Raw genomic sequence first — 14,798 nt, 5'->3', positions numbered from 1 at the left:
ACCCCAAAGAAAAGCCACACTGTAGAGGGTAAAGCTCAGCAATGAGAGGCCTGAGAACCAGGGTTTCTGGTTAGCTGTGTGACCCTGGGTGGGTTACTTTCCTTCTCTGAGCACCAGTCTCCCCATCTGCAAATGGAAATAATAATTCCTGCTCCTACGTATAGAATTGATAAATCAAGTAGAATTAAACAGTGGAGAAGAGTCTGGAAGTGTTCACAAGGTGCAAGGTGAATTCTTTTCAGGTCACTGCTGCTGCCAACCTCTTGCCACCCACACCCTCCAAGAACTGAAACTCAGGATCTCCCTGGTGTGAGCAGCCCCACCAGTGCTCCCTGTGGACCATCAACATGGTGCAGGTCTCATCCCTGGTGCCCGCCCACGTCCCAGGGGTCTTTGAATTCACCTAGCCTGGTGCTGCCACCTCTTCCTAGGACTTCTTCCTCATGGGCACCTGGTCCACCAGGCCTAGGGACCCCATCATCTTCTCAAAGGTGCAGGACAACCCTGTTAACCCTGAAAGACTGTGACTTTAATTTACCAACACTTTTCCACCCCCTGCTGTGCCAAAGGCCCTGGAAAAGAAAGAAGTGTTTCCCTTTTGACAAGTCACAGCCCTGCCTCAAAGCAGGTGAGAACTGGCCTCAGGCCCTCCTTCCAGACTATCTGGCCCTTGGGCCCTTGATTTCTCAGCTTAACCCACACCCTGGCAAATGTACCCTAGTCTGCCTCCCTCCTCTACAGAGAAGAGAGTCTTTACCTGGCTTCTAGCCACCAGAGTCCCCACCCAGCCTGGTCAAATGGAACCTCTACAGGGGTGTCTTTGACCTTTCAGCTGTCACCCTCCTGGAACACTTCCTCGGCATCTCCACCTGCTGGGGTCTGCCTGCACTGCCTGGGCCTGTACCGTATCTCCTGCTTAACTTTCCCAGCGTGCCCTCTGGTGCTCCTGTCTTCCAAACTAGACTGAGGGACAAGTAACAGGCCACAGCTTTGCCTAGCGCACCACCTCACTCAAATCTAACCTAGCGCTCTGCTTGAACTTTGGCTTGCCCAGAGCAGAACCTCAGGGCTGTCGCATTTAGGTTACAGAGCGGTAAGTGAAAGCCCCGAGGCCTCCAGCACTCATGTGTATCCTGAATCTACCCCCTGGCTGGGAGAAGCACCATGCTGCTGCCTTGAGGTACCCCTAGCACCCCTCCCGTGCCCTCCTCCCGAACAGCACCGCCTGTCCCATAGCACAGTCGTTTGGATGGAGGACAGGGGGTGCGGAGGTTCAGGGGTAGGGGAGGGAGAGCTGCGAGGAGAGTGGGTGGGTCTGAGGTTCCAGAACAGGGCTGGGGAGGCTCAGATTGGGGAGGTCGGAGCAAAGGACTACGGGGAAGTTTGGAGAGCGGGAACCGGGGGACCTCAGCCCTAGTACCCTCCCCCACCTTGGCTGTGGGAACCAGGGAGCGGCGCAAGGCGGGGCGCTGACCCTACGGTAGCGGCGCGCCCCTCGCCGCACCGCTCCTCAGTCCGAAACCCGGAGCTTGGACCTACGGGACAGTGACACTGGAAATAAATACCTGGGCCCCGGAGCCAGGTCTGCAGAACCGCCGCCGACGGTCGGCGCTGCGGCCCGGCGAGTCCCGGCGCAGGCGGGGCCGGCGGGCACATTTGATTTGCTGGCAGGCCTGGCCATCCTTGGGGCTTCCGAGCCACCTGATTGGCTATATTGCTCACGTGACTAGTTCGACCCTATTGGAGAAGCCCGCGGGACGGCCCCTTTGTTCTCCGGAGCCAATCCTTGAGTGGGCGGGATGACCCCGCCCCTCGGGCCGCGCGAGGCGGGGCCTGCATTAACCAGCTCGGCGCCGAGAGCGAAAGGGCGAGGCGGGCCTCCAATGAAAAACGCTGCCGGAGTTCTCTGCCTCCGCTGGCAATCCCGGTTGCAGCCCGCCTGGGTGTCCCTTCCCGGGACGGCTGGAGTGCCCTGAAGGTTTAAACGCTTCTGAGGTCGGACACGTATTGCATTGGACGCGTGCACGCTCACGGGACGCCGGCCTTCCTTTCTGCCGGAACTAAGCCGCCTGCTCTAGGACTCGGCATGGCTCACCCCGCGGTGGTCTTCCTTCCTGTGCTGGATCGGCGCATTCGTGTGTCACGTGCCTACACACCCAGGACAGCAGCGGCACGGAGTGGTGTGTAACACCTGGCTTTTAGGGATGGCGAATGAGGATTTTAGAGTTGTGTACAAGGCCATTAAATCCGACCCTTAATTTTCAAATTGAGGAGACAGCAGTCTGGGAGGCTGAGTTATGGCCGAATCTCGGGGCTGACTTGAGGCAGAGTCAGTTTCTGGGGCCATTGGGATCATCTCCCAGTTGCCAGCCTGGTCCGACTGCTTAGGAGGGCCTTCTGTTCCCAGAGAACTTAGGGATGGAGCGCCTTCTCACCTACCCACCCCGAGTGCAAGGAAGTTCTTCACCTTGAAATTCCTCACACTTCAGCTGGCTCAGCTCCTGCTGACAGGGTCTTCTGCAGAGCTCCTGCCTTTGGGAGATAAGGCTGACACAGTTAGAAGCTGCACCAGGACTGTTGTGAAACTTACAGGAAATCCGTCATGCTGCCAGCAGAGGGAAAGGACCTTATCCAACAACCACTGCTAGCACTTGCCATAGGTGCAGCTTCTATTTAGGCCTCAAGTGACACAATACGAATCGGGGGACCAAGATTCCAATCTGTATTGTCAGTAACTTCATGTGCAGTTTTTACAAGACACTTGACTGTCTCTGAACTTTGACTCACTTGTCTGTAAAAGTTAATAATTCTCTAGTTACACGCATGCCTTCTAGGATCTGTCAGGCTCCTGTCTTATTGTCTATACGCACTGCCATTGAGTCGAACCCGAATCATAGCGACCCCTCCTGGGGTTTCCGAGGCAGTATCACTATGGATGTAGATTGCCCACCTTTCGACCGAGGAGTAGCTGGTGGGTTTGAACTGCCAGCCTTCTGGTTAGCAGTCAAATAATTCCACAAACCTTTGTTGAGAGGAGACTCAACAAAGTTTTGTAGAATTAATTTCTATTTAAGAGACCAGTATTCTAGCTCTAGGTCTGCCTCTGACAAGTGTGACCTTGGGAAGCCCCTTTTCCTGTGTGGGCTGTCTGCCCCTCTGGAGAGCTAACTTACTTCCAGATGCCCAGTCACAGACCAAGGGTATCTCAGGAGTGCAAACAAGGAAGCACATGTAGGCTCTTATCTGCATTAAACAAAAAAGGATTAGACTGCTGTGTTTGCAGATGTTTGAAAAAGTGCCCAGAATACCCTTCAAACTCGTGATGTGGTTGTTATTCTTAGATGCTGTCCAGTCAGCTCCAACTCACAGCGACCCTATGCACAACAGAACAAAACACCGCCTGTTCCTGTGCCAGCCCCACGATCCTTGCTATACCTGAGCCAATGTGTCAATCCACCTCGTTGAGGGCCTTCCCCTTTTCCGTTGACCCTCCACTTTACCAAGCATGATATCCTTCTCCAGGGAATGGTCCCTTCTGACAACACTGACCAAAGTAGGTGAGATGAAGTATGGCCATTCTTGCTTCCAAGGAGCATTCTGGCTGCACTTCTTCCAGGACAGATTTGTTCACTCTCCCAGTAATCCATGGTACTTTGAGTATTGTTCACTAACACCACAACTCAAAAGCATCAACTCTTCTGTCTTCCTTATTCATTGTCCAGCTTTCACATGCATATGAGGCAATTGAAAACACCATGGCTTGGGTTAGGTGCACCTTAGTCTTCAAAGAGACATCTTTGCTCTTCAGCACTTGAAAGAGGTCTTTTGCAGCAGATTTGCCCAGTGCAATACTTCATCTGATTTCTTGACTGCTGCTTCCATGGATGTTGATTATGGAACCAAATATGAAATCTTTGACAACTTCAATTTTTTCTTTTGTCGTGATGCTGCTTATTGGTCCGGTTGTGAGGATTTTTGTTTTCTTTATGTTGAGATGTAATCCATACTGCAGACTGTCTTTAGTCTTCATCAGTTAAGTGTTTCTCAAGTCATCTTCGCTTTCAGCAAGCAAGATTATGTTATCTGAATATCACAGGTTGTTAATGAGTCTTCCTCCAATCCTGATGCCCCTTTCTTCTTCATATAGTCCAACATCTTGGATTATTTGTTCAGAATATAGATTGAGAATGGTGAAAGGATACAACCCTGACACACACTATTCCTGATTCTAAACCATGCAGTATCTCCTTGTTCTGTTCTAACAACAGCATCCTGATCTATGTACAGCTTCCTCATGGGTACAATTAATTGTTCTGGAATACCCATTCTTCTCAATGTTATCCATAATTTGTTATGATCCACACAGTTGCATGTTTCTGCATAGTCAACAAAACACAAGTAACATCATTCTGGTCTCCTATGCTTTCAGCCAAGATCCATCTGACATCAGTAATGATATCCCTCATTACACGTCCTCTTCTGAATCCAGCCTGCATTTCTGGAAGTTCCCTGTCAATATACTGCTGCAAATGTTTTACTTATTTTGGCTCTCAAACTGCACTTTATTTATTACTATTACAGTCTCCTTTTTTTTTTTTTTTTTTAACCAATCAACCATAAGCATGCAAAAAGTTCTCTAAATGTAACTTCTACAGTCTCTTGGATATCGACAGGTAAATAATAAAGGCCGTTCAATTTGTAGTTCTCTCCTCCTGTATAGCACCTTCTAAGCAGTGTGTGTGATGCACACCACAGAGGTAGGAAAGATCATCTATAATATCTTAATTGTAGTTTCTGAAAATAAAATTGAAAAAATGTTAAACCGTGCCTTTGATGAGTGCCAAAGGACCACAGATCCAGCTCCTGCAATTTAACAAATTAATACCCTGAAGGCTTTGATAACAAGATCTACCTGGGCTCCATACGAATACACTAAGGAAGCCTTTCTCCACTCTCATTTGCAGATTCTTTAGACCACCCAGTCCTGCTGGCAGAGGGGGCAGTGATTGTTCTGTTTCACCCACAGGGACATGCAGCAGTTGTGGAAGATTACTTTCTCCCCAGACCACAACACAATTCTTTTTGTTTTCAGCTTGACATCTAAAACAGCCATCCATCACCTGTATCCTACAGATGGTGCATGTATCACACTCCACGTCCCAGCTCCACATGGCCACTGCATTCCCCTTTTTCAGGGAGAACATTTTGTTGCCCCAACTTGGAGCCTGCACTCCCGGAGTGAGAGGAAAGAACACCAGGCTCCTCACCATCTCCCACATTGGCCATGGCGTGGTATGGAGCCAGGGGCAGAGACTCTGCTACAACTGTTTTTGAATTATCTTCAGCAACATTTTACTTGTGTGTGATATTAACAGTACTGTTCAATGATCTCCACATTCGTTGAATCACCTTTCTTTGAAATGGGTACAAATGTGGATCTCTTCCCTTCAGTTGGCCAGGTAGTTGTCTTCCAAATTTCTTAGCAGAGATGAGTAAGTGCCTCCAGTACAGCATCTGTTTGTTAAAACATCTCGGTGAGTATTCTGTGAATTCCTGCAGCCTCATTTTATGCCAATTGCTTCAGTGCAGCTTTGGCCGCCTCCTTCAATACCATTAGTTCTTGAGCATGTGAAACAGATGAATATCGCCGAACTCTTTTTGGTACATGACTCTGTGCAATCCTTCTATCTTCTTTTGATGTTTCCTGCATCAGTCAATATTTTGCCCATAGAATCTCAATATTGCAACTTGAGGCTTGAATTCTTTCTTCAGTTCTTTTAGCATGAGAAATGCTGAGCATGTTCTTCCCTTTTGGTTTTCTAACTCCAGGTCTTTGCACATTTCATTATGATAATAGACTTTGTCTTCTCGAGCTGCTCTTTGAAATCTTCTGTTCAGCTGTTTTATTTAGTCATTTCTTCCATTTGTTTTAGCTACGCTTCATTCAAGATCAAGTTTCAGAGTCTCTTCTGATACCTGTTTTGGTTTTTTTTTCCTTTCGTGTCTTTCTAATGGCCTTTTGCTTTCTTCATATATGATGTTCTTGATGTCATCCCACAATTGTCTGGTTTTTGGTCATTGGTGTTCAATGCATCAACTCTATTCTTTAGATGGTCTCTAAATTCAGGTGGGATATAATCAAGATCATATTTTGGCTCTCGTGGACTTGTCTTCAGCTTCAACTTCAACTTGCATATGAGCAGTTGATGGTCTGTGTCACAGTCAGTTCCTGGACTTGATTTGTCTGAAGATACTGAACTTCTCCATCACCTCTTTTCACAGATGTAGTCGATCCGATTCCTGCATAATCCATCTGGTGAGGTCCACGTGTATAGCATCATTTATGTTGTTGGAAAGGTATTTGCAATGAATAACTCATTAGTCTTACAAAATTCTATCATGTGACCTCCAGTCATTTCTCTCACCAAGGCCATATTTTCCAGCTATCGGTGATTCTTCTTTGTTTTCAACTTCTGCATTCCAATCGCCAGTAATAATCAACACATTTTGACTGCATGTTTGGTGAATTTAAGACTGCAGAGGTTGGTAAAAATCTTCAATTTTGTTGTCTTTGGTTTGGTGGTTGGTGTGTAAATCTGAACAATCATCGTATTAACTGGTCTTCCTCGTAGGCGTATGGATATTATCCTATCACTGACAGTATTGTACTTCAGGATAGATCTTGAAACATTCTTTGTGACGATGAATGCCACACCATTCCTCTTCAATTTGTCATTCTTGGCATAGCAGACCATATGACGGTCTGATTCAAAATGGCCCAAACCAGTCCTCTTCAGCTCACTAATGCCTGGGATATCCATCTTTTGTGTGTTCCATTTCATTTTTGGTAACTTCCAATTTTCCTAGTTTCATACTTTGTACATTCCACCTTCTGATTAACAGATGTTGCAGCTGTTTCTTCCCATTTTGATTCGTGCCCCATCAGCAAATGGAGGTCCCAAGAGCTTTACTCCACCCATGTCATTAAGGTTGACTCTACTTTGAGGAGGCGGCTCTTTCCCAGTCATATTTTGAGTACTTTCCAACCTGAGGGGCTCATCTTCTGGCATTATACTGGACAATGTTTCAGGGCTATTCATAAAGTTCTCCAGTAATATGTCAGTGTTTTGCTGCTATTCATAAGCTTTTCACTGGCCAATTATTTGAGAAGTGGATGGCCCCTTCCTTCTTCTGAGTCTTAGTCTGGAAGTGCCACTGAAATCTGTCCACCATGGGCAACCCTGCTGGTATTTGAAATGCCAGTGGCATAGCCTCCAGTCTCACAGCAACACACAAGCCACCACAGTATGACAATTTGACAGATGAGTAGTAGCTTGACATGGTAGCCCTAGGAGAAAGAGAAAGGACATGGGGGCTGGGGTGGAGGAAATGGAGGACTTTCACGTTTAAAAGAGAAATGAAGTTAGGTCTGCATTGTCTAGTTTTTGTACAATACTTCTGTAATCATATTTAAAAAAAAAAAAAAAAAAAAAGATATCTAGGACTCTTCAGAACAGAAAGGCATTTCCCCATAACTGCTGTCAGGATGTGTCACGCTGAAGAAAGGCTTGGGAACCACCAGGCTTGCCAGGGATTCTGGGACTGGAGACAGGTTTACACTGCCCCTCTTTGACCAGCCCCCTCAAGTCACTTTGGTAAGTGTCTCTGGCCTTCAGGTCTCTCCTCACCATCTCTACCCACAAAGCAGTGTTATAATCCATAGTCCTAGATGATACCCAGTGCCCACCTTGCCCACACCCCAGGCTATTTCCTTTAAAAACAAGTTTTCAAAAAGTCAGGATCCCTGACAACATTTCTTCTGTCATCTTTTTCCAACCACTCAATACCAACCCTAAGCCTCTGAGGACCTATCCACTGTTTCCCACCCATCATTCCCAGGTCTACCCACTCTTTCCTGGTGTCCCAAGAAAACACTGCTCCCATTCTCTGGAAGCCTTGTGCTCCTTTAAAGAGAAAATACTTAAGAGGGGTTTTATTGAGACAGTGGTCTCTTGCCCCAGGTTCTAAATCTGCCATCACTACACAGGTGAGGTGCTTCCAAAACAAATCTTAGAAGTACAGCCAGAATGTTCCTTAGAAGCAAGAATGGCCAGACTGTGTCTCTCATCCTTTGGTCACATTACCAGGTGGGAGCATTCTCTGGAGAATATCATGCTCAGTAAAGGAGAGCGTCAGCAAAAATGGAGAATACCATCAATGGGATGGATCGACAGTGGCTGCAACCATGGGCTCAAACTTGGTAAAAGATCCGAGGGTGGTACAGTACTGGCAGTGCTTCATACACAGGGTCACTGATGAGTTGAAACTGACTAGATGGCACCCAACAACACAGGTTTTCCAGTGGCCATATAGCCAGATCAGCTCCAGCGGCACAGTGCAACAGGCATTTGGCTGCTCAGCAGGTCAGCAGGTCAAACCCACCAGCTGCTCCATGGAAGGAAGATGGGGCAATGTACTCTGTAAACAGACTTACAGCCTTGGGAACCCACTGGGGGTCACTGTGAGTTGGAATTGACTCGATAGCAGTGGGTTTATAACCAGATCACTGCCCACCCATAAGTGTATTGTACTACGGTGGCTTTCATGTTGATAGGAGGCCAGAAGCTATGCTATTAGTATTTCAAATACCAGCAAGTGCTCCCGTGGACAGACTTCAGCAGAGCTGACAGACTTAAAAAAAAAAAGGCCTGGCAACCTACTTCTGAAAATCACCCACAGAAAACCTTATGGATAAAACAGAGCACTGTCCAACTTGCGTGCTTTGGACACATGCTCAGAAGGGATCACTCGCTACAGGACACTGTGTCTGGTGAAGCAAAGAGCCAATGAGAGCCAGACAGACCCTTGCACAGTAGCCAATGATAGGCCTCAAACCTGCTGTCAATCAGAAGGTAACACAGGACTGGGCAATGTTTGGTTCTGTTGTATGCAGGGTCACTATGAGTTGGAGTTGACCTGATAAACCAATACCAAGTTTTGAAGCTGTCTGCATCCACCCTACACACAACCAGCTCCCTAACTCCCTCTCATTATTTGTGTATACGTGTGCTTCCTTCCTGAACTGAGGCCTCTCAGGAGCAAGGACTGGGTCTTATCTTTGTCACCAGTTTCTAACACATCAAGCATATGTAGGCATTTAATGCTTAACCAAGAGCAGCAGCAGTCTACTTCTCCAGTAATCAGCATGGTTGTGAAGAGAACAGATTTCAGGCGTCAGACAGACCTGGGTTTGAATCAGGCTCTAGTGATAATGTTACATAACCTTCGGCAAGTTTTATCTTTAGAATAGCACTACCAGCCTCCCAAGGTTTTTTTGTGAAGATTACAGGAGATCATCAAGGTAAACTTGTGCAAGGTGCCACCTCAGGAACAGTCTGTCGTCATCATGCACAGGGCTCTGCAAGCTGCCAGGGGCCTACACAGAAATCACCAAGACAGGCAAGAAAAGGGCCTGCTGACACCTAACAGGCCCTCAAATGGCGTGAGACCAACCAGCACAGAGCAGCACATGCACAACAGCAGAAAAGGGGCCAGGCCAGGAACAGAGGCATCTCAGGAGAGACTTCCTCAGTCCCTCACAGCCTCTTTGCCTCCTGGTAACAGGTACCTGCCAAGCACCTGCCAAAGTGACCCAGAAAGTCATATGCCTAGATGTGCTGGATCACACACCCAGTGTGTCCAAGAGGAGGTTAGAAAGGCCTTTGCTGTTGAGACCTGCCTACCTAGCACTGGTCTGTCCTCTACACTACCCACCCCATAGTCCACCACTCCTCCAGAGGGCTCTCAGTGCTTGTGGTGTTACACGAAAGCTGTGGTGGTGTGAAAAATGATCGTGACCCTGGTTCTGCCACTGGGAGGGCAGGTGGCCAGGATCTTGGTTGGAAATCAGAGCTTGCTGCCCACTACAGTTCTTGAGAGCCTTGGCCCCACGTTAGAGAACGACTCCACTTCCTGGGTATGCTTGGCCCCCTGTGAGATGGCGCAGAGGAATTAAACAAGTTCTGGGCACTTGGCACGTCACCAGAGCCACCACCCACAGCCCCCACAAGCCCCTTGGAAGCAAGCTTGCTCTTCTTCAAACTCCACAGCTCCCCAAGGAGAAGGAACACTTATCAGTCACCAGTTCTAAAACCAAATTTTTATTCTCTAGTTTGAAAAGGAGGGTAAATGGTTGTTCTGTGAAGTTCCAGAGAACAGAACAAGGCCCAATAGGTAGACATGATAGTAAAGCAGATTTCATTCATTATAAGGAAGTGTTTCTAACAATTAGAATTATCCTACAACAAAACCAGGGCCTCAGGAGGTGGGGAATTCCCTACAACCTGAGTGTTTGATAAGAAGCTGGGCAGCACACACTGGAAACGCTGAAAAGCAAACTCAGCTCCTATCTCCCCGGCAGCTGACACTCCACTCTCAGTGGGTCTGTCCTCTCCACGCATTTCTGGGGTCTGGCAGAAGTGAAGCAGGAATTGGGATGTTCAGACAAAAGCCCAGACACAAGGGTGCTGACAGCCAGCAGAGCTGTGTGCTGGGAAGGGCAGCTGGTAGCACCAGAGCCACTCCTAGGGAAATGCCCTGGGGGTTGGACTTGGGGGAGGGAAGGGGATGAAGCTGGCACTAACAGTAGTTAGTCTAAGTCTAGGTGCCTATGTAGGGGGCCGAGAGGGGACGGGACGGGACAGGTAAGAGCAGCTCAACTTCACCTCCAGATGCTGGACGAAGTCCAGGTGCTGTCTAACAAGGCCAGCAGGTTCTCCAAGGTGTATCCAGCTGGCCCACTTTTCCTCCCCAAGTGTTTATTTGCTAAGAATCATACCCCACCTACTTCCAAAATGATCTGAAGTAAAGACACAGGAACATTAAGGCGGTTAACACCAGAGGATGGAGGATGGAGGAGCCTCCTTTCCACTGGTGGCTCCTCAGGCCTGAGAGCACTATGGGATCAAGCTGCTATTGCTACTTTTCCAGGACACACAACAGTCGGGACGGCAGCTTAGCAAACACCAGCTAGAGGGCCGGAACCCTCACTCTGAAAAGATTCCTTGGGGAAGGGGAGTTGGTCTAGCTTCTAACAGGGCTCACATCACTCCTCACCCCTCTGTCCCTTCCAGTGGCTCACATCCCATCTGCTATGCTAAGCACCAACCAAGCACCGAGCCCACTGGGCCACACGTCTCGAGTGCCATCTGAATCCTCTCTTCCCCACCTCCACAGCCCGTCCCCCTTCAGACATCATGCCTCTGCTGATGGGCCAGGAGCTTCTCCTCATCATCGAAGGTCTGGCCACAGATGGCACAGCAGAAAGCGCCATCTCGGATGTGGCTCTTGCGGTGGGTGATGAGGTTGGATTTCTGGCTGAAGCTCCGGTCACAGTCGGGGCACGCATAGGGGCGCTCGCCTGTGTGGATGCGCCGATGGGACACCAGGTTGGACTTCTGGCTGAAGGCTTTGCCGCATTCGGGGCAGACATAGGGCTTTTCGCCGGTATGGATGCGCCGGTGGGCTGCCAGGTAGGGCTTGTGGCGGAAAGCCTTGCCACAGTCTGGGCAGACAAAGGGCCGCTCAGGGGCATGGTCACGCCGGTGGGCTGCCAGGTGGCTGCCCTGGGAGAAGCGGCGCCCACACTCTTCACAGGCAAAGGGCCGCTCACCCGAGTGGACTCGGGTGTGAGCCACCAGGTGGGTCTTCTTGCCGAAGTTTTTCCCACACTCGGTGCACGTGAAAGGCCGTTCACCAGTGTGCTGCCGCTGGTGAGCCCGCAGGAAACGCTCCAGCCGGAAGCTTCTCCCGCAGTCATCACAGCTGTAGAGAGATGGAGGCGCCGCAGCCTGGGCCTGCGGGGGCTCCCGTGGGGCTCCTAGCAGAGGCTCTAGGGCGGGCTCCTGATGAGGTTTTGGGGGTGCCTCTGTGGTGGGCTCTGACAAGGACTCTGGCGGGCCAGTGGGCAGCTGGGGGCTCCCTGAGCCAGGGGTGCCCTGGGCAGGCCCCTCAGATCGCTTGTGAATCTTGCTGTGCGAAAGGAGGTTGGGTTTGTGTCGGAAGCGGCGTCCACACTCTGTGCACGGATAGGGCTTCTCACCAGTGTGGATGCGCCGGTGAGAGGTCAGGTAGGGCTTGTTGGTGAAGCGCTTCCCACACTCAGGACACTGGTGGGGCCGCTCGCCCGTGTGCACACGACGGTGTGCGATCAAGTTGGGCTTGTGCCGGAAGCGCTTGCCACAGCAGGCACACTGGAAGGGCCGGTCGACAGCATCTCCACCGGGCCGGGGGGCAGCCACCGCAGGGCGGCCCCTGGGCCGAGGACCAAGGGCCTTGGCCGCTGCCTCCTCAAGGGCCTCAGCCACGTGAACCCGCTTGTGAGCAACGAGCTGGTCCCACTGGGCAAAGCTTCGGCCACAGTTGCCACATATGAAGGGCCGGGCCTCAGGGGGGCGGGGGTGGCACCGTCGCAGGTGAGCCTGGAGTTGTTTTCGTCGCCAGAAGCGTCTCTCGCATTCAGGACAAGCAATGGGCCGCTTTGCAGCTGCATGGGCTCGCAGGTGCAGAACCAGGGCCACCCAGCCTCGGAAGCCCTGCCCACAGGTGTGGCAGGCAAAGCCCAGGTCTGGAGTGGCTGCAGCATGGACCTGATGGTGCAGTGCCAAGAAGGGGGCGTGGCGGAAACGGCGCCCACACTCAGGGCAGGGCAGGGGCAGCCTGGCCTGGCACCGCCTGGCATGCAGCCACAAGGCCACCCACCCTGGGAAGTGCCGTTTACAGTGGGCACAGCGATGGGCTCCAGCTGGGGCTCGGCCACCCAATGTGGCACCTGAAGTGCCCAGTGACCTCAGCCCATGGGGTTCCTCCTCCAGGGTCTGCGGTGACTCCTGAGAGGGCCCAGAAAGGAGTCGGGGGTGGGCTGGGCCCATGGCCAAGGGGCCCCTGCAGCGCCGTTCCAGCATCAGGGCTTCGCCTGCTGAGGGCAGAAAAGCAGAATCACTCAAGAGACCACCACACCCAGTCCCACACCTCCCAGTCCCACACCTTCTGCCAGCCCCAGCTCAGGGAGGACTGTGCCCACACCTGACTCCTATGGCCCTGGGCTAGTCTCATCTTCCATTTCACACAGATTCTGAGCTTCCAGGTAGCGTTTGCAGTATACCTGTCTATCTCCTTGTGGAGCCTGGAACTACTGCCACTTCCTGGAAGCCCTCACCACACCCACCAGGGTCTGGCATGCAGTTATCGCCCAGAGCTCATCAGAAGAGGCAGCCCTGTCTACCTACGACTTTCTGCTTCCCCAAAGTGCTACCCTCTGGCCTTTCTTAGCTTCCACCACTTCCTAAGGCTGCGTCTGAGCGCCATAGCAACTGGAAGAGATGTCAGCTCCCTGTTCGACAGGTGAAGCAAAAAGCTGATCAGGCAACCAAGAGCAGAACGGAAACTACGGAACAGGTTTTCTGCATTCCAGCCCAGGCTTGCTTCCTCTAGGCTCCCGGTTTATAAAGATCTCACAGAAAGGAACCACTATGGCCTTTACCTTCCCAGGACCCTCCTCCAGGCTCCAGTGCCACCAAGAAGCCTGCAGAGCGAGGAGAGCCCTTCCCAGGAGCACGAGCGGGGCTCTGGATGCTGCCAGCAGCTTCCTGCCAGGCAACCACCTGACCAGACTGTGCCCACCTTCTTCCTGCCTGTCCTCCGCCACCCACATACATGATTAGGACATCCTAGGAAGGAAAGATTTCCAGAATCCAAAGAACACCCACATCCTGTAACCCTGAAGGCCCCATCCCTGGCCCTGCCTACCTTAGGGTGTTGGGAAGTACTGTGGCAAGAGAAAAGCAGGCAAAAAGATTATAATCTGTTCTCTGCCTGGTCCTGCCTCAATCACGCCAGAGGCTGCCCCACAGACAGCTCTTCCAGGGATCAGGAAACCCTAGGTGGTACAGGGGAGACTCCTACACGTACACGAGGGGTGAGGGCGGCTGTGAGACGCCTAAGAGCTTGTCACTGCCTCCCCTCCAGCAGCAGACATACCCTCCTGGGTTTCCTAGATCCTGTCTCTGGGTAGGACTCCTTCCCAAGGCTGCACACAGCGATCTCATCAGTGATTGGTCACCGCTCCCCAAGGGCACCCTCGCCCCCACTAGGCCGGGGAGGCCTCAGCTCTGGGCAGTGGAATGGCCGGGGGCACAACAAAAGCCAGACTCTACCCTGGAGATTGTGGGGCTGGGGATGCTGCCTGGTCCAGCGCCGCCTGGGGACGCTCCCGGGGATACTTCCGTGGCTGTAGCGCCTGCCTCGGCCCCCGCTCCGGTAGCCCCCAGATGTCAGGGAAAACTGCAGCAATAAAGACACCCCTACCCCCATGGCAGAGCTCAGACCTCTGAGTGCCGAGAGGCCAGCCTCACCTGCTGGGAGGGGAAAGGAAACCGGCGTGAGGCTCCGGCCTCCGGAGCGCGGTCATCCGCGCGTCCTCACCGCCACCAGGCGGCCCGCCCCTCCCCCGCCAACAAAGCCGCGCGTGCCGGCCTCAAGCCTGGCAGCGTGACCCCAGCGGCCACTCAGCGAAGAGACGACCGGGTCCCCCACCCAGGAAGCACGCCGCCGCTGGCGATCCTGTTCTCCGCACCGAGGCCCCCAGCGCGCTCTCCGCTGCGGCCGCGCTCCGGGCCCCGGGCCCCTCTGGGGCCAAAGGCCGCCCGGAAGCCCGCGGCCCATCCCCCCCACCCCGCCCAGCAGTATCCAGGCCTGGCTTCCCCGGCTGACCCGGCTTCGCGTCGCCACGGCAGGGACCG

The 14,798-nt window shown here is 51.9% G+C and overlaps 1 protein-coding gene across 1 annotated transcript; it reads right to left on the bottom strand.

Moving 5' to 3' along the window:
• Positions 1–11,246: 11,246 nt before the first annotated feature.
• On the bottom strand, positions 11,247–14,370 carry REPIN1 (replication initiator 1). The gene is made up of 2 exons (XM_007958673.1): positions 14,214–14,370; positions 11,247–12,976 (listed from the first exon to the last, which is right to left on the bottom strand). Exons 1-2 carry the CDS (start codon positions 14,368–14,370, stop codon positions 11,247–11,249), a joined length of 1,887 nt encoding a protein of 628 aa, XP_007956864.1.
• Positions 14,371–14,798: the final 428 nt, after the last annotated feature.

Source organism: Orycteropus afer, unplaced genomic scaffold (assembly GCF_000298275.1).
Source record: "Orycteropus afer afer isolate SDZICR_OR568_19922 unplaced genomic scaffold, OryAfe1.0 scaffold01074, whole genome shotgun sequence".
In the NCBI taxonomy this organism is placed as follows: Eukaryota; Metazoa; Chordata; class Mammalia; order Tubulidentata; family Orycteropodidae; genus Orycteropus; species Orycteropus afer.
Note: the sequence above shows the minus strand (reverse complement) of the source record. Positions and strands in the feature narration are given on the sequence as shown.